At 41.4% G+C, this 20,613-nt stretch overlaps 1 protein-coding gene across 1 annotated transcript in view; it reads right to left on the minus strand.

The window, feature by feature from the left end:
• Nucleotides 1-20,613, minus strand: part of ksr2 (kinase suppressor of ras 2) — a 302,030-nt gene that overhangs the window by 60,151 nt on the left and 221,266 nt on the right. The window contains exon 15 of the mRNA XM_020528680.2: nucleotides 11,471-11,847. Within this exon, the coding sequence (XP_020384269.1) occupies nucleotides 11,471-11,847 (377 nt within the window). The remainder of the gene's footprint in view (nucleotides 1-11,470; nucleotides 11,848-20,613) is intronic.

Here is a 20,613-nt window from a genome sequence, read left to right on the forward strand (position 1 = left end):
CCTGCTCTTCTGATGCTGCTTGGCCTGCTGTGTTCATCCAGCTCTACACCTTGTTGTCTCAGATTCTCCAGCATCGGCAGTTCCTACTATCTCTGTAGCTAGGAAAAGGTTGTTTTTTGTACAGAAGATGGGATGGGGGGAGGGAGAGAGTAAACAATTGATGGAGATAGAACCCAAAGAGACAGAAAAATAGTTGGACAGACAAAGAACTCATTGAAGAACAGTCTGGGGGAATGAATAGCTGCTAATGGGGTCTATTGGTGGCTGACAATGGGTAGTGTGTGGTAGCAGCCTATACGACGTTGAGGCCTGGTGTGTGGGTGTGGGGGAAATGATGGGGAAAGGTGCTCAAGCCCTAAAGTTATTGAATTCAATAATGAGTCCAGAAGGCTGCAGGGTTCCCAAGTGGAAAATGAGGTGCTGTTCTTCTAGTTTGTGCTGAGCTTCACTGGAGAACTGCAGCAAGCCTGCGACAGAGATATTGGCCAGGGAACAAGGTGGTGTGTTGAAATGGCAAGGAACTGGAAGCTCAGGGTCTTTTTTTGCGGATAAATCGTAGGTGTTCTGCAAAGCGGTCATCCAGTCTGGGCTTTGTTTCCCCAAGACCACTTTGCGAGCAGCGAATGCAGTAGATTGGATTGTGTGAAGTGCAGGTAAAGAACTGCTTCACCTGGAAGGTGTGTTTGCGCCTTTGGATACTGAGGAGGGAGCAATTAAATGGGCAGGTGTTATACCTTCTGTAGTTACAGGGATAGGTACCATGAAGTTGTGGGGAGGTGTTGGGAGTGGAGCAGGTATGGATCAGGCTCTCCTAGAGAGAATGGTCCCTGCAGAAGGCTGACAAGGGAGGGGAGGGGAATGTGTCTGGGGGTAGCATCCCACTGGAGGTGGCAGAAATGGTGGCTAATAATCCTCTGGATGTGGATGTTGATAGGATGGTAGGTAAGGACAAAGGGGATCCTCTCGCTGTTGTGGGAGGGAGGAGAGGGGGTGAGTGCTAAAATGCAGGAGTTAGGTCAGACCCAGCTGAGGGTTCTGTCAATTACAGTGCTAGGGAATCTTCAGTTGAGAAGGAAGGTGTACATTTCAGAGGCTCCCATATCGAAGTTGGCATCATCACAGCAGATGCAACAGAGATGGAGGAATTGGGAAAATGGAATGGAATCTTCACAGGAAGAGGTGTGAGAATGTATAGTCCAGGGAATTGTGTGAGTTAGTGGGTTTGTAGTGGATATTGGTGGCCAGCCTATCCCTAGAAATGGAAACAGAGATGTCGAGGAAGGGATGGGAGTAGTTAGAGATGGACAAGGTGAAGGTGAAGGTGAGGGCAGGGTGAAAACTGGAAGCGAAATAGGGAAACGTTTCCAATTCTGGACGAGTGAGGGAAATAACACCGATGAGGTCATCGATATACCAGAGAAGAGTTATGTGTGGGGGCTGGAATAAGACTGGTACAAGGAATGTTCTACATACCCCACAAGGAATAGGCATAACTGGGGCCCATGTAGGTACCCATGACCACCCCTTTGACCTGAAGAAAGTGAGAGGAGTTAAAAGAGAAGTTGTTCAGGGTGAGAACGAGCTTGGCCAGGCAGAGGAGGCTGGTGGTTGAGGGGACAATTCAGGCCTCTGTTCCAGGAAGAAGCAGACAGCCCTGAGACCATCCTGATGGGGAATGGACGTGTAAAGAAGAGGCAGCTGGAGCCCACAAACTGGAAATTCTGAAGTGGATGTAAAGCTTCAGAGGAATCGTGGACGTAAATGGAAAGGGACTGAGCAAAGGGAGAAAAAAAATCAAGTAGAGGTAGGATCAGTTGTTTGGGCAGGAGCAGGCAGAAACAATAGGTCTGTCTGGCAGTCCTCTTGTCAATTTTGGGAAGGAGGTAGAAGCAGGCAAGGTTGGGAGCTTGGGGGCCAGTGGAAGGGAGATAATTGGATGAAATGAGGCTAGTGATCATGTGGGCATAATGGCCTGATGCTCCATGGTGGAGTCATGGTCCGGGGGAGATAGGAGGAGATTTCTGAGAGCTGGCGCTCAACCTCTGCAATGTAGACGTCAGTCTGCCAGGCAACAACCTTTTCCTAACTACCATCAGTTCTAAAGAAGGGTCACTGAACCTGAAATGTTAACTTTGCTTTCTCTCCACAGATACTGCCAGACCTGCTGAGATTTTCTAGAAATTTCCACTTTTGCATCATTAAACTGCATCTGTGAACGATGTACAATAAATCCAATTTGTTTCATTTAACTCTTCTTTGGATCCAAATTAAAATTATTGGCTGGGTTTCTTTGGAGTTGGCAGGAGTCCCAGCCCAAGGGCTGAAAGCAGGGCCAACCTTCTGTCTTGGCAGGTGATGGGACTGCGAGGTGAATTTAATAAGAAATAGCCCATTAAGAGCCAACAAATGGATTGGCAATTCAGCAACCTCTGTGGGTGTGGTTCGCACAGTAGAGGTTACAAATGGAGGACAGGGACACATCGATGGATGAGTCTTATCACAACCAATGAGTTGGGCTCTAGAGGCAGTGCTTTAGATGGTTGTGGCTGTGGGTTTGGAAGGTGTTGTTTAAGGAGCCTTTGTGAATTTCTCCAGTGCAGCTTGTAGATACTATACACCTATGCCTGTGTGTCAGTGATGGAAGTGTGAATATTTGTAGATCCAGTGCCAATGAAGAGAGCTGCCTTGTCCTGGACAGTGTCAAGCTTCTTGACTGCTGTTGGAGCTGCATCCATCCAGGCAAGCGGGGAGTAGTCCACCACACTCTTGATTGTAGATGTTGGACAGGTATAGCAGAGCCAGGGGTTGAGCTACTCACTGCAGGATTTCTAGCCTCTAACCTGCTCTTGTAGCCACTGTATTTATACGGCTAGCCCAATTCAATTTCTGGTTAATGGTATCCCCCAGGATGTTGATAGTGAGTCACTCATTGATGGTAATGCTATTGAATGTCAAGAGGTGATGGTTATATTCTCCCTTATTGGAATGTTCACAAAAATTTAACGGTAATAAAAAATACTAATGGTCAATCTGCTTTTCAAACAATTAGACAGAATTCTGTAGGAAATGTCTTGTGTCCTGTGTGTGCTGTATTCTTAAGGCTGGGCATAAGGAATAGAATGGCCAAATGCCTGCAATTATAGAGTCAAAGTAACTGTCCAATGGTGCTAATTTGTATGGTTATCAAGATATCATATTACTAGCAGGATGCACATGATAAAGGGAATTTTGAAATTTCTTGTGCTTTTCATTGTAGTCAGGGGAGATTGAAACAATCTCATGATGTACATAAGTGATGTTTATCAACCATGTGGAATCCTAGACCTCTTTGAGGTCTCATAACAGTCAAAAGGGCTGTTGAAACAGTCCACATGGACTCTGTGCATGAGGCTGCCATCACCCTTTGATCATTTACAGAGATGATCACGCAGGAAAATAATTTCAGATCACCACAGAAACAGCAATCCTAAATTGTCACTTGTGATGCGAATGCTGACTGCTCACTCGACTAAGAATCAGTTTTGATTCTGGTAGTCCTATACAGATTCATTGGGACAGGGACCAATGGATCCAGCCACAGCAGAAGTTATCACCGCTGTCGCCACAGCGCAGAGAAATAGAGGAGGAACAGTTGCAGTAGCAACTTCTGGTGGATGTCAAATCGTTTCTACATATGTAAGTCATAGTTGTGGAGGAGGTACAGGAGGCCCAGAGTCTACCATACTTGATGCCATTTCTTTCAGGGGAGTGAGATGCATTGCCTCCACAGACAGAGGATATCTCAGAAGAACATCACAGAACTGCAACTATGGCTGATGACTTTGTTACATAACTCAAAAAAAAAGAATGAAGATAGATACAGTGCTGTCTGATTTTCCACAGGGATCATCATGAAGCAGACGACAGGTCTCCTGAAGGTGACAGCTGATGCCTGGAACAGCTGGCGAGGTGCTGAGCTTGTTTGCTTCCAGTCCAGAGTGGGCCACATAATCCTTGCTCACTGCGCACTGTACAACTGGAACAGGCAAAGACAGGACGTGATGGACACTGAAAAGCTGGGAGAATGGCAGCAGTTTTCTGAAGAGGAAGATGAGGGCGTTGAGCAGGAGGAGCATCACATTTACCACGACACAGCAGTGCCAAATGCCAGATAGAACTGAATTCTCACCAGCTTTCAATAAATCAGAATGAGGTGAAGTCATTATTCACTAACTGTAAATTTGTTGCTGTTCAAAAGCCAAGTCCCTATTCATTCCCAGAAGCAAATGCAATTTTGTTTGGTTTGTATTGTTATTTTCCTTAACTTCGACAAAACAACATGAAATGCAAGCATTTTCAACTGTTTAAAAGATTTCCAACATGTGATGTTCCCATGTTGAACAGTGACAAGATATTATGCCATGCTGGGTGTTACAGAAAGAGCAGCACTCCCTTTAACACAGTTCTAATGTGGTATAGCCTGTGTAGAATCATAGAATTACAGTGTCCCTGCAGCCTGCAAAGAGGCCATTTGGCCCATCAAGTCTGCACTGATCCTCCAAAGAGCATCCCATCAACATCAGGCCCCCACCCTATAGTCTTAACTCTCAATTTCCCATGGCTAACCCACCTAGCCTGAACATCCCTTGAAAACCATGGGGCAACTTAACACAGCCAATCCATGTAACCTGCATGTCTCTGGCTTCATCCTTACAGCTGTAATTACTATGACAGTCTATCAAACACGTGATGATCAAAAGTAGCAAAACATTTTCAAATGTGAGCTTCTATTTCTAATGAAGTGTCAACTGTGTCAGTTCCGTGTCCTCAGAAACTGTTCCTTTGTTATTTTCCTCGCATCATGTGTACCATGAAGGACCACTTGTGGCTGGCAGCAATTGACCTGGTACACAGCTGAGTTTTAAATATGGTGCCAGTGCCAGGAATCCCAGGAGGTCCAAGCAGTGTCAAATAGTTCTGACACTGGAGAGTGCATGATAGTGTAAGCGTGGCACCATGGAGATGTGGTGCATACATAAATGAGGCAGGCAGCAGACAATTATGTGAGATCATTTGCCAAAGCCCATGGAGAGGAACCCTCCATGAAATTCACACTTAGCCGACCTTCGGTAAGATTCAGCCCAATAAGACAAAGTAAGAGGTATTTGTAATTGCAAAAGCAAAACAAAAATTCTAGTAAGTGTCATACAGAAAACAAAGTTTGTCAGTATTTTGGCCATCTGATCAGAGCTGAAAGATTACGTCAAATAGAAGGCACCAAAAAGAGAGGTCAACCTTGGCATAGGCAGGTGCCAGGTGTCACTGAGTGACTGCAGATGAGCTACACTGGATAAGTTAGAATGGCACAAGAATGTGGCATATGGCAACAGCAAATCTAATAGGACCAGCTACAAGCAGCAGCAGCCCTTCTTTGCCAGTAACATTATACATTCCATTCAAGTTTGAATCCATGTAACAGTTCAAGTGTTACACCTTCCTGTTAACCTCATTGCCAGGGCATGCCTGACTGGCCCCAGTGAAGCTGCATAGCTGAGACTGATGAGCTGCTGGCCATCTGGTCACAGGCAAAATATTCTCCAACACGGCAACAGGAACCAAGATCTAGTTGACAGCTTGACAACTGTAAAATCTGGTTGTGGCTTCCTGGTCCAGAGAGGCAGGCTCACCCCTGCCTGACTATTATGCTGGGGATGGGTAATCATCATTGTGAAAAATGTGAAACATGTGGTAGTGAATTTGAGCATAAAAGGGGGTGTGATGTTGCCTCCATAGCGGTATTTTATCTGATGTGGCAATGCTTATATTACAAGAGGTAATTGACATGGACATCGAGTATTGAAGAATCCAGAAGACATTTCTGATACCTAACTATTATGTATGAACATTACATTCTTCAGACTCACAAGTGTCTGGGCTAACATTAAGCTAATAGATCACGACAGAGCAGCACACTTCCAGAGCATGTCATGCTTCAGATGATCAGAGGTAAGATGGAGAATGAGATCGCTTTAACCTTAGGTCACATGGTATGATCACAGATACAGAACTGTTACACTGTAGAAGGAGGCTGTTGAGCTCCTCATGTCTGCACTGGCTATCCAAATGAGCACTCTGCTAGTGTCATTCTCCTGCCTTTTCCCCATAAACTTGAATATTGTTTCTATTTAAATAATTATCATATGCCTATTTGAAAACCTCAACTAAATCTGTATCTATCACATGTCCAGGCATTGTGTTCCAGATCGTAACTAATTGCTATGTGAAGAAAGATTTTTCTAATATCATATTTGCTTCTTTTGCAAATTACCTTATATTTGTGCCCTCTTGTTCTCAATCCATTCATCAGAGGGAACAGTTTCTTTCCATCTACATTTTCCAGCTCCCTCATGATTCTGAAAACTTCTATCAAATCTCCTCTTAGCCTTTTCTCCTTGAATAAAATGTTCTCAAATTCTCCAATCTACCATCAAATCTGAAGTTGCAGTAATGATATCATGAGCGTGTCTTGTGAAGGCATATTGACAGGCAAGTTTGTTCCTGAGCGAGATGTTAACCAATGGTCTGTATCAATAGACAACCCAATTCAAGAACTCCTATTCAAAAATTATCGTCAATTAAAATGAACAGAAAACATGTTGTGTAGTTGTTCTAACAGAATTAATGTTGGAGATTACAATAAACTTCAGCCAATCTGATCACATTATATTGACTTGGATGGGGATAGGACAGAATATCTTTAGATCTTGTGGAGAAAAAAACCTAGATCCTAGGATTTTTAACAGGCTTCTAAACCATTCTCATATTACCCAGCAATGTTACCTGATTATTAATAAACAACAACCTATACCATCTTTAAGATAGGGGCTTCTTTCGTTGAGACTCACTTTGATCACAGAAAACTATCCCAAAGCCAGGCTGTTTCCAAAAACATACAGCATAACCTGCCTCTCAATTCCAGACCCTGATCCTAACAAGACATGTCAACTCTTTGATGATGTTGTATGATGTGCAGATAGTGGATCTGAGTTATAGTGCTACGAATTAGGAACAGGAGTAGGCCATGCCCCATTCCTCTTGCCCTTCATCCAAGTAATATATGTAAAGTGTACAAGTTCTGGGCCCAGCATTGATCCCTATGAAATACCACTTGTTACCAGAAAATGACTCTTTTACGCTTACTTTTTGCATCCTGTTAGCTAGTCAATCATCTATCTATGCCAAAATGTTACCCCTACACTATGAAGTTTTATTTTCTGAAGTAACTTCTGATGTAACATTTTATCAATGCATTCTAGAAATCCAAGTACAGTACATCTACTATGTACTTTTTTCCACAGTACATGTTAATTTTTCAAAGAACTCGACTAACTTGGTTAAACATGGTTTCTTTTTCGCTAAATCATGATGACTCTGCCTGATTACCCTATTTTTTTTCTAATGTTATAATGTCTTTGATAATAGCTTCTAACATCTTCCCTATGCAGATGTTCAGCTAATTGGCCTGTGGTTTTCTGCTTTCTACATCTTTCTCTTTCTGTGTAAAAGAGTTACATTTGCTATTTTCAAATCTAATGGAATTTCCCCATAACTTGGGAATTTTGGAAAATAAAACCAATGTATGAGCAGCTCATTAGCCAATTCTCTTAAGATCCTAGGATAACATTCATCAGGATCCAGAGACTTGACAATCTGCAACTCCAGCAATTTGTTCAGTACCACTTCCCTGGTGAAAAAAAGGAGTTTCTTAAGTTCTTCCCTCATTTCCAGATTTGCGATATTCATGGGATATTATTTGTATTCTCTATAATTAAGAACAACACAAAATATCTGTTTAGTTTATTTGCCATCTCCTTGTAATCCATTATTAATTCCCTAGACTTACTTCCTATAGGAACAATGCAGCACGGAGGCTCAGTGGTTAACACTGCTGCCTCTCTGCACCATGGCTCTTGGGTGACTGTCTGCGTGGAGTTTGCACATTCTTCCCATGTTGCCTACCACAGTCCAAAGATGAGCAGCTTAGGTGGAGTGGCCAGGCTAAATTGCCCATAGTGTCTGCTGATGTGCAGACTATGTGGAAATGTTGGGTTACAGGGATAGGGTAGCGGTGCATCAGGGTGAGATGCTCTTTGTAGGGTTGGTGTGGACTCGATGGGCCGAATGGCCTGCTTCCACACCGTAGGGATTCTGTCAATGCTCGTCTCGTTATCTCTTTGCTGTTTGAAATATCCATCGAAACTCTTACTAGCTGTTTCTACATATCTGGCTAGATTTTACTTATAATCTCATTTTCTCTGGCCTTATTAATCTTCTAGTCAATTCTGCCTGCGTTTCTTTAAAATATTCTATCAAATCTTCTGACCTGACACAATTTTATACGTTTTCTTTAAGTTTGATATCATCTTTAATATATTTCATTAACCATGGATGGTCCGTTTGTCCCTTGAAATGTTTCTTTCTCGTTGGAATGTATCTATTTGGTGCATTCTGAAATGTTCCTTAAATGTCATTAACTGTCTGCCAGTCTATCTTAGTGACCTATCGTTTCATCTAATTTGCAAGTTCAGTTCAGCCAACTCTGCTTTCATGCCCTTACAACTGCCATTATTTAAGATTAAAGTATTAGATTTGGATCCACTCCTCTCCCTCAAATTGAATGCAAAATTCAATCATATTATGATAGTAGCTACCTGGAACATGTTGACTATGAGGTAATTAACAAATTCTATCTCATTGCACAATACTGGGTCTGGTACAGCCTGCTCTCTGGTTGGCTCCAGTGTATTTCTAGACAATACATACATTAAAATTCTCCATGATTATTGCTGTACTTTTCTGACAAACTCCACTACTCCTTCCTTTATAATGCATCCAGCTGTGTGGCTACTTTTTGGGAACTTGTACAACACTCTCACAAGTGACTGCTTGACTTTATCATGTCTTATCTCTACCCAAGCTGCTTGTACATCCTAGTTTTCTGGCCTTAGGTTATCCCTTTCTATTGTGCTAAAATCATTATTAATTAACAGAACTGCCCTTGCATCTTTTCCTCAGTTTATGTTCTTCCTGAATTTCGTGTATCTTTCAATATTCAGGTCCTAATCTATGCCATTCTGTAGCCGTGTCTCTGTAATGCCTACGGGATTGTACTTATTTATACCTATTTGCACTATCAATTCATCTAGCTTGTTTCAAATGCTATGTGCATTCAGACACACAGCCTTTAGTTTAGCTCTGCTACTATTTTTGTAACCTTTAGCCTTAGATACTAATTTACTCTTAAGTTTGTACTATTTAGACCCACTTTTCATAGCCTGTTTATCATTTCCCATATTAATACCTTTCCCTCTTGCCTTGTCTCTACTCACTGATTTACCACATTTTCTAAAATTTGATCGCTTGCCCCATTGTTTATCGTCTCTATTTCCCCAGTGATACATTTCACCAGAACACTGGTCCTAACGTTGTCAGGACTGGACTGTCCTAACCAGTACCCAACATTCCCAGTTATGGTGTTGGTATCACCGTATCAGTCTTTGAGCCTCATATTCTTTTTTCGAATCTTACGCGTCCTATGCCAATTTGTATGTGGCTCAGGTAATAATTTAGATATTATTATCTTTGCGGCTTTGCTTTTAATTTTGTGCCCAACTCCTCATACTGACTACACAGAACCTCTTTCCTTGTCTTGTCTTTGGTACCTAAATGGACCTCGATGATGGGATCCTCCTGCTCCCAACGTAAATTCCATGATCATATCGAATGACAAAGCAGGCTCGAAGGGCCAAAAGTTTCCTATTTTCTATGTTTCTATGTAAATACTTACTGCTCTCTATCTCACTGGCACTCAGAAGCTCCCACATGCTGCAGCTGTGACATCACACCTTTACTGCCATTTTTAATGTATTTTTATTAGCTGTTTAATTGTTATATTCAATTATTTATTTTCCTTCTTATATTTTATTAATTTTACCATCAAATCATTGCTATATTTATCCTTCGCAATGTGACAGACCTTAACCACTTACCAGATACTCACTAAAGAGCTACCTACTTCCCTTGCAATAGAGTCAGAACCAATGCCTACAGAGTGAAGCAGTTTAGAAAAACCAAAGAAGCATCTCTTCCCCCTCTTCCCCCGACTGCCTCACTCAATACCCGATACTCTGTTCAAATTTTCACTCAGTGTTGAGTCATAGTTAGATGTCTATATTTGTATGCTCTGAAAGTAATAAATTAGATCAACTCCTGGTACAGTTTAAACTAGTTTCTTTACTTTAACTTGCACTGCTCCCTAATAGAGAGCTTGAATATTCTTCCTTAAGCCCAAAGGAAGTTTAGAATTTATACAGTACAGTTTGGTTAAACATTAAATACAAACAAACAAAAATTGTTTAAAAGATATAAAGCTTCTCCTCACTTTCCAAACTTACAGCATTCTATTCAAAGACACATACTGTGCTAAGCTGTAGAGGGGTGCCTGGATTTCTTTGTTAATTACAGGTTACACTGAGCTCTGAATCAAACAAGGTCTACAGGTACATGCATGAAGATTGTGCAGATCTTCACTCCTCGGTTATCTTAACGTAAGGAGACAACCAGTGTTGCTGCTTTTAATATCAGAAACATTTCATACCATTTTTTAATGTTCCCTTGAGGTTCCACCTTAATTTTATCTCCAGTTGTAGTTATACAAGGCTTACTGAGAGCCCCAAATCATGTGAATTACTTGCCTCCTGGCTTTATGGGACTTGGCAGCTAGATTTCTTCTAGAATCAGGTTTGATACGGCCTCTCTCACAATAGATACTACTGAATTAATACAAATACCTTAACAGAACCTTTCAAACCAAAATTCTCATGGTCACCCTTAGACCTGCAGTTATTAACCACATCAAGTTTACTCTAAGTGTTGCGTATGAAATGAGGTCTGACTGCCTCAATAAGAGTACTCTTTAGAATGACTTCCATTTTTCAAATGTTATGAGTTGAATGTGTAATGACCAAAACTATAGCAATTTGCCCACACTGAATCTTAGCCAAACTTTGACTTTCATAATGTAAGAGACACACCATTTACATATTCATGTTCACACCTTAATTCTCATTGTAGTCGAATGAACTGAAAAAGGAAAAGTAAACCTTTAGTACTTGTTCATCGCTCTTATTAAACAATATGCTTTCCAGAACGTAGGAAGACCATAGGATAAATTTAGTCTGTTAAGACTCAAATAAGTTAAGGTCAACTACTAAGTAAATACATTTGTTACATCAAATAGTAAATACAGCAATTATTACATCTGCTGTTCCAAGCAAAAGAAAAATGGAATGAGTGTTTTGCAACTTTTGGAAATGAACTTCAACTGTTTTGTGATCTTACCTGTTTCTGGAATATCACACTTGTGAGGTCAAGATTTTTTTTGTCTCTTCTAGGTAACCTACAAAATAACTTATATTAAGCCATCACTTACCTGGTGATAATAGCTAAGTGTGGGGGACTCATACAGGCTCCCATAAATAGTACCACATTTTCATGTCGAGTTTGTCTATATGCCATCACTTCCCTTTTGAAAAGTTTTAGATGGTCCTCATTGTCCCTTTCAATATCAATCAAACGGATTGCTACCTCTCCATGCCAGCGACCATGATAGACTTTGCCGAAGCGTCCTTTGCCTATGAGTTCTCCAATTTCTAGTTGCTCAAATGGAATGTCCCATTCCTGCAGGAAAATGCTGGTCTGACTTGCTTTTCGTGGAAAATTACGTGCAGATAGCAATGAAAGGTTCATCTCTTCAAAATCATCTTCGGAACCATCAGACTTATAAGCTTCATCATTTGCATCTTCATTCTAAGAAAACAAGAAGAGTTTCAATCAATTAAGCATTTTTTACAATGTGTTTCTTGCTTCTAAGGAAAATCACAGTTAACCACACAGAACTCATGATTACCTTCAAAACCGTATAATGTTTCTAAAGAGTAAATGCAAAATGTTCCACACAATGACAGCCAGTTCTCCAATTCAATCTGAAGAAAACTTTTGTCTTTCATTACATAGAAACACAGAACATTGGAGCAGGAGTAGGCCATTCGACCCCTTGAGCCTACTCCACCATTCAATACGATTATGGCTGATCATCAAGCTCAATACCCTAATCCCACCCTCCCCCATATCCCTCAATTCCTTTTGCCACAAGAGCTATGTCTACCTCCTTCTTGAAAACACAATGTTTTGGCCTCAACCACTTTCTGTGGAAGTGAACTCCGCAGGTTCCTACTTTCTGGATGTAGAAATTTCTCCTTATCTCAGTCCAAAAAGTTTTACCTCTTATCCTTAAACTATGAGCCCTAGGTTCTGGAATTACCATGTCTATCAATTCATTTCAATCTCCCTCATGCTTTTCTCTATATTCATAACAAAATTGTGAGGCTGACTTCAACTAAACAGACTCAAGAAGGTGGCTCACAACCACCTTCTCAAGGGTAATTCAGGATTGGGCAACACATCACGGAGGCAAAATCCAACGAAACAATAAAAATAGTCTTGAAATGCAGAAGTGAAGCTTTGGCATTCATCAGAAACCATAATTATGAACAGGTGTTCAGCTTTACTTACTATTTTATATCATTTTGGTTATGTTTCAATGTAAACATCTAAATTCTTAGTCATTTCTGAGCCAGCACCAGCTGTCTACACAGATGCTGATCCTAGTGAATATCAAGTTCTTGATATGAAATGGCATCCATGTGCTGATCACAGAAGGATGTTGTTGATTAGTGCCATAACTGTTTATTGAAAAACGTTCCACAGTTGATTGCCAAGCTACAAAAGGGGTACAGTGGCGTCATATGAAGTAGTAAGGGAAATTTCACACTTGCAACATGGAGATGCTGTTTTATCAGTGGTGTGGCATACCAGGAGGTAGAATTAGAAGTTAGAAGCACTTTCTTCCCAAGAGTCGCTCCCATTCTACTCAACGGAGAAATTAAAAAGACAGCAAAGAACATTGGAAACAATGCAATCATATGGCAGACAGAGCATTGTATTTGTGAAACACATTGTGAGTTGACAATGCAGCAGCTAAGGGTGGGCTATTCATGAACTTCCCAAACAAGCAACGATGTTCACCATTACAACCCCAATTTTCCCATTTACCACCATGCTGGGTCCAGTGCAGAAAACAGATCAGCTACCTGCTCTGATCCATTAGGGTAAGTATCAGATTCATAGTATGAGGAGAGATTGACTAGGTTGGGATTGTTTGCTCTGGAGTTCAGACGAATGAGGGGGGATCTCATAGAGACTTATAAAATTCTAACAGGACTGGACATGGTAGATGCAGGAAGGATGTTCCCGATGGTGGGTGTGTCCAGAATCAGGGGTCACAGTATGAGGATTCGGGGTAGACGATTTAGGACAAAGATGAGGAGACATTTCTTCACCCAAAGAGTGGTGAGCCTGTGGAATTCATTACCACAGGAAGTAGCTGATGCCAAAACATTGAATGTATTCAAGAGGCGACTAGATACAGAACTTGGGGGTGAATGGGATCAAAGGTTATGGGGAGAAAGCAGGATTAGGCTGTTGAGTTGGACAATCAGCCATGATCGTGAAGAATGGTGGAGCAGGCTCGAAGGGCCGAATGACCTCCTCCTGCTCCTACCTTCTACGTTTCTATGTTTCTACAGGGGTCACATTTAGAATTAGGATCACAGCACAGAAACATCATAGCAGTCGCTGAGGAAGAATGAGACAGTCCAGTCCCCTGGCACAGATGCTAATCAGACTCCTCCTCCTCACAGGGAGATGGAGGAGTATCGGCAATGCCAACTGGCTTGTAATCCAGAGACCTAAACAATTATGTGGAATATTGGTTTAAGATTCACAACTACTGGAGGAATTCAAGTTCAATTAATTTGGGGACGTGATGATATAGTAGTATTGTCATGGCACTGGACAGGGGTTCAACTCCAAACACAACAGATGGTGAAATGGGTAACCATGTAACCATTATTGATTATTGTCAAAACCATCTGGTTCACTAACGACCTTGAGGGGAAGATAAAAGGTCCTTATCTAGACTGGCCTACATGTGACTCCAGACCTACAGCAGTGTGGCTGGCTCTTAACTGCCTATTGAAATGGCCTAGCAAGTCAGTCAGTTGAAGTGGCAATATATTGGTAATGAATTCTAGTTCAGACAGTGATATTCACATGCCCCATGGACAAATAAACAAAAATCTGGAACTAAATGCTAGCCTCAAAATGGTATCAAGAAATAATGAATTGTTTTAAAACTGTATCGGGTTCACACTTAATATTCCTGCGGGAAGAAAATCTGCTATTCCCCCCATCTCTGCATGGGTTTTCTTCAGGTGCTCCGGTTTCTGCCCACAGTCCAAAGATGTGTCAGTTAGGTGGATTGGCCGTGCTAAATTGCCTCATAATGTCCAAGCATTTGCAGGCTAGGTCGATTAGTCATAGGAAATGCAGGGCTATGGGGACAGCACTGGGTGGGGGGAGGAGGGGGGAGGAGGAGGAGGAGGAGGGAGTGGCTCTGGTTAGAATGTTCTTTGGAGAGTCAGTGCAGATTCAACGGGCTGAACGGCCTCTTTCTGCACTGTAGGGATTCTATGATTCTATGCATCTGTTCAAAAATGTTATTACGCAGCTTGAGCTGGTTGGACTTGAATCCTGGCCTCCTGGTCCAGAGGTAGGGCATTACCTTGACACCACCAGAGCCTGTTTGCCTTCTATTATGCACTTCCTGGATGGTCAAACCTTCAATAACCTCCATTCTAGTGCTGCTTTCTGCTAATGTTGTGGCCTCAGTTACTGATTGGCATGAGTCCTCCTTGTCTCTCTCTTCTGCTCCTGAGGCTGTACGAATATATACTGCATGATACATATTTCAGCAATCAAATTGTGTGAAAAACAGATAGTGATATGAGAGCATGCGTGTCTATGGATTTCATTGAAAGAATTAATGACCATGAGCTTTCCCATTCCTTCCATGTCTACATCCAAACTGAAAACACTCCAAACTGGACTCCTCCTTCTTTAATTTCTAAACCAGGACCTGAACCTGCCTTTGGAGGCATTGTGAAGATGGTACATGTCAGTTTTATGTTAGAACCTGTTAACCTCCACAACTCTCCTGTCACATTCACACTTTTTCCCTTGCCCTTGATCTGCTCAACACCACTTTGCATCTTCTCTATATATTATATCAACGTCCTCCCATTACCCTGGACTCTGTCACTCTCCAATATCAAATCCTTCCTGTGCCAACATCTGTCCCTCTTGGCATTCCCACTCTGATCACAGACCCTCCCCTCTGCAAACTTTGTGTTTTTGTCATATCTCGTAACTCACCCAAGAGACCTTCTGTTATCCCAACTGTAGTCTGGATCTGACCCCCACCCCACTAGATTAAATGCTCTTCCCTGACTGTGAAGGTTCCCTTTGCCAGCCAACACCCGTGTTACACCTGCCATTTGGACAATACTGACCCAACACGTTAACCCCCTCATTTCCATGACCTCAACTGACAGTTTCCACCAAACTCACAGCGTATCCAGGGTGCCACACTCTTCCCACTTTACTCCTCCTTCCCCTTCCTCCCAACGACCACGTCCAATGCACCTCCCTGCCCCCACCCCCAAATCACTCTTGCAGATTCTGAGCTTCCACGCAGCATGTCCTTTTCTTGCTCCTCCATTATGCCACAGAGTTTGGAAAAGGAAAACTGCTGATTGCAGACACATCTACCCAAATCCCACGGTTGCACGCTACCTTGAACTGAACACAAACTGGTTGCCATGAGTGTTCCGTGCACCACAGACTTAATGTTGAAGCTAGGACTTAAATCTCAAATAATTGTGAGATAATGCATGGCAGGCAAATGTATGAAAGGTAAAAACTTGACACAGGATGGTGAGAGGCTGAAACAGCCACTACCACTGCCACTCTGCTGACATCATCTCTACATCTCAACCTGCCATCTGGAAACCTAGTTCCCATGTAATTAAGTCATCTTGTCCATCACAGTTCCTGCCCTTTACCGGCCTCATAAAATACCAATACTTCAGGACAATTTCAGAAATGTTCCTCTTTTGTACCAGCTGCCATCTGTAGCCAAAGAACAAAAAAGGTTTCCTGATGTCTGCTTCCTTGTCAGATCCACAATGAAATAGCAAATCAAGATCTCTCATCTCATGCATCTAAATTGTTTTTCATTAAGGCTCTGCTTTTTTTGACCAAATGTCATCTTGATCGCTTCTTTTATGTCAATTTCACTTTTGATTTGGTTTCATGTTGAGAAAGAATTGTGAGAAAAATATATATTTAATTCTTTTGTCTGTTGTTTCAATGACCTGCTTATTTTAATGCAAAATTTATGTTGAATGGGATACGATTACGCTAGAAGAGCAGTTAGAACAATTTCACACAAATACATTAATGTACCTTGCCCTGTGCGTGTTTACTGACCATTAAGACCAGTAAATTCCAAAACCATCCTCACTCTCAAACATATTGTATGAGTTGTCACTTAACCTGTTGATTTCTTGTCAATTCCACCTTCGTGTGAATAAGCTCAATTTAGGGAATGCATCAGTTCTTTAAGTTAGTAACCTTCCTGCCCAGAGGACACTGTGTGCTGGCTGAATCATTAGCAACCAGCACAAGAAGCTTTTTAAAACTGTGATGTCTTACTTTACACGCTTGAAAACAGACTTCCTGCGTCAATACTGCGTGCTCATTTCTTTACAATCTCAATTAAGCAGTCATTCTTGGTAATAGGAGATTTCTGAATTTTACAATGTCAAATGATATACCATCACATTGATGGAGCTATCCCCATATTCTGGGCTATTAATTCTCAGGAGCCTGAAGGTAGGGAACCAGCAATCTAATTTAAAGCACATTTCTGATATGGCTACAGTTGTTAATATAAATCAAGGCACTTTTACAAACTTTTGCCAGCTCTAGATTTTCTATAAACCTTCAAAGAAACCAGCGGATGTCTTGTCGAGTTGTTCATTGATAGTCTTGAACCTGGAGCACGGTTCTGATGTTTTACTGCTCTAATAGGCAAATCTAGGTAATTTTAGTGATTTAGAATTTATTGAAGGTTAGTAATAGCACCATGGCAACTCCGTGTAAATTTCAGGATACAGAATAATGAAAACCTTTCTATTTTGCAGATCATTTTGCATCTTAACAATTGTACTGCAGATATCACATACTGGATGTAACAAATGAACGCAAGACCCTTTAAAAAAGTATTTCAGAATTTCCATAGACTTTCTGCTAGTGAACTGAAGGTCCAGCTGCTGTAAGCCAATAGATGTGTTATCAACCAGTGTGTTGGCACAAGTATGAGGACACAGGAAGTATGTTAGAAATTAAGCAGGCTTTTGTATGCACATCTAGCACATGTCCTATGCTCATACTGGCTTGAATGTTGAACGTTTTACAAGGACGTTTTATAAGCAGAGTTTAAAAACTTGGCTGGAATTTTCTAGGTCCATTGTGGTTGGGTTGGGAGGCAGGAGGTCTAGAGAAATGGCAAGGGAAAGTGTCAGAAGGAGAGCCTAATGTCCTGCAACTGCCACAGTTTATTGCCAGTGGGAGTTTGCACATTGCTGTGATGAATAAAATGTGGGAAAACATGAGGTTATGCACTTTGGCAGGAAGAACAAAGGAGCTGAATATTATTTAAATGGAGAAAGACTGCAAAAAGCTACAGAACAGCGAGATTTGAGTGTTCTCATTCATGAATCATAAAAAGCTTGTATCAGATTCAGCGGATAACAGGGAAGGCAAATCAACTGTTCATCTTTATTTCAAAGGGATTGGACTATAAAAGTAGGGAGGTCTTGCTAAAATTTTACAAGGCACTATTCAATCCTCAGCTGGAATACTGTGAACAGTTTTGTGCCCCTTATCTAAGGAAAGATATACAGACAATGGAGATACTCCAGATAAGGTTCACGAGGCTGATATCAGATATGGAGGGATTGTCTTATGAGGAGATGTTGAGTAACTCGAGCTTGTACTCATTGGAATTTAGAAGAATGAGACAACCTTATTGAATCATACAAGGTTCTTCGGAGATTTGACAGATTAGAAGCAGAGATGTTATTTTCCCATGTGGGAGAGGTTATAACCAAAGGGTAAAATCTTAGAATAAGAGGTTACCTATTTAAGACAGAGATGAGGATAAAATTTCTTCTCTCGGGGGTAAGTGAATTATGGAATTCCTCACTACAGCAGGCTGTGTCATTAAGTATATTCAAGGCTGAGATAGATTTTTAGAGAATCAAGGGTGATAGGGAAAAGGCAGGAGAGTGGAGTTGAAGCTTATCAGATCAGTAATGATCTCAATAAATGGCAGAGCAGGCTCAATGGGTTGAATGGTTTACTTCTGCTCCTACGTCTTACGGTCTTACGGGTGATAACCGAGCCACTTAAAGTGGTCAATTAAGGCCAAACTCCTTTCTCTGTAAGTAGTGTGCATGGAGAGGCAATGGCCTAGTGCTATTATTGCTGGACTGTTAATCCAGAGACCCAGATAATGTTCTGGAGACCCAGGTTCGAATCCTGCCAAGGCAGAATGTGGAATTTGAATTCAATAAATATCTGGAATTAAGAGTCTAATGATGACCATGAATCCATTGTTGATTGTTGGAAAATCCTATCTGGTTCATTAATGTCCTTTAGGGAAAGAAACTGCCATCCTTACCTGGTCTAGCCTACATATGACTCCAGACCCACAGCAATGTGGTTGACTCTTAACTGCCCTCTGGGCAATTACAGATGGACTATAAATGCTGCCCAGCCAGCAACGCCCTCACCCCATGAATGAATAAAGAGGCCAGCAACTGAAATTGATAGCCTCCTAGTGATTTCATGGGATGGCTTGGTGAGGGTTGATTCCTATATGGACATGCAACTGCACATTCAGGGGCCCTTGGTGCCAAGGGCCACCCTTATCGCAACATGCTGCCAGGGTTTAATGACCGGTATCTTCTGCCTGTCACATCCCATCATACCCTCACACAAATTTCCAGGGCCTGCCTGCTTGGACAACCCAAAGTATCTATATTTGATGGCCCCTGGAGTCTGAGGTACCCTCTCTCTGGAGTTGCCGCCCGAGCAAAGGATATCACTGATCATTTGCACTTGTGGACAGGCATAACTGAATGGTGACTTATTTAGAAATCTCTTTATTGTCTGCTGCTTGCACCCTGCTCTGTCAGATCCTGCTGCACGCCGCATGGAAGTCACTTCCTGCTTTCAGCCTCAGTGGCAGCATTTCCCTGTTAATGGCAAAATCCAGCCCCACGTGATGCACAGTAAAAGTTATTTAAAAAATTGATGCAATTCTCAGTTTTGTCTCACCGGGGTGCTACATGGTATGAAGAAATAGAAAGATGATGAAATGCTCCTGAAAACTGGTACTTGCTTCATTAGAACAATGCAAAATATGAAGTGATGCAAAAAATGTTGTTTTAATTATGAAAAGTTGGGACCGAGCAAATTGAAAAATAGTAGCTGAGGATCTAAAGATAATGGGTAGAAGGTACAAAAGCATCTGTAAGTTATTTTTAAAAATATGCTAAATGTTTTCATTTAAAGATTTGTGGAATTCATTTCGAAGCTTTCTACTGGTTGAGGTAGTAACTGTGACAATATTCAAAGTCATTTGGACAGGTGGATAAAGTAAAAGGCACTCAGCTAATAAAATGCAAATAAAAAAGCCTGGATTTTTTTTTCTCACTGTAATTGTGAAGTGATACAGGATATGATGCACATGTTTCATGATGACTTCAATTAGTTTCCATTTCCTTCTGATAACATTGATTTCTGCTGAAATATACTTCCACAGTCTTGGCAGCCCTCCAGTATCATATTTCAGGTGTAATTCATGTGTGAGCACCATCAGAATGAGACAGAGAGTACAGGCAGACTACCTAACTGTGAAGGGGTGGGAAGAGTTTAGCATAGCCAAACCTGATGGTAATCTCATCCAGAATCTATACCTTGTGCATGTTTCTGTAAGATTCACAGGATTGTTCATTTTCTTTTCCAATAAACAGAATAAGAACTCATGACATAGTTTTGAATTCCGTAATTCAAACACATCGATTTCATCAGAACAATCTGTCATTGACTTACAGGCCTATACTTGCAAAAGGCCAAATTAAGCAGTCATTCCTTTTCCTAATCTATCATTATAAACCTTGGTCAAGTTGTTGGTTTCAGGTACAGAAGTTACAGTGGTACCTTACCATTACACAGTACCTTACACAGAGATTTGAACTGTCGAAGAAACGCTTCTTGGTACTACAAAATTTATGAGACTACATAATTTTAGATGGGACTGTGTATAAGGTACCATTAAGAAAATGGTTCAGGATAGAGCACCAGCAGCCAATGAACCAAGAATCTGCCTTTGGGCAGAGCACCTATGACTGTTTGAATGGATGAATGGATGAACGAATATCAGGTAGGGGGTTTAACAGGAGGACAGTGCATACCAGCTAATTTGTGCTAGCCCCCAAAACATAAATTCCTTCCCCACTAAGGCTAATTGTAGCTCTCTGATGA

Source organism: Rhincodon typus, chromosome 24, assembly GCF_021869965.1.
Source record: "Rhincodon typus isolate 14 chromosome 24, sRhiTyp1.1, whole genome shotgun sequence".
Taxonomy (NCBI): Eukaryota; Metazoa; Chordata; class Chondrichthyes; order Orectolobiformes; family Rhincodontidae; genus Rhincodon; species Rhincodon typus.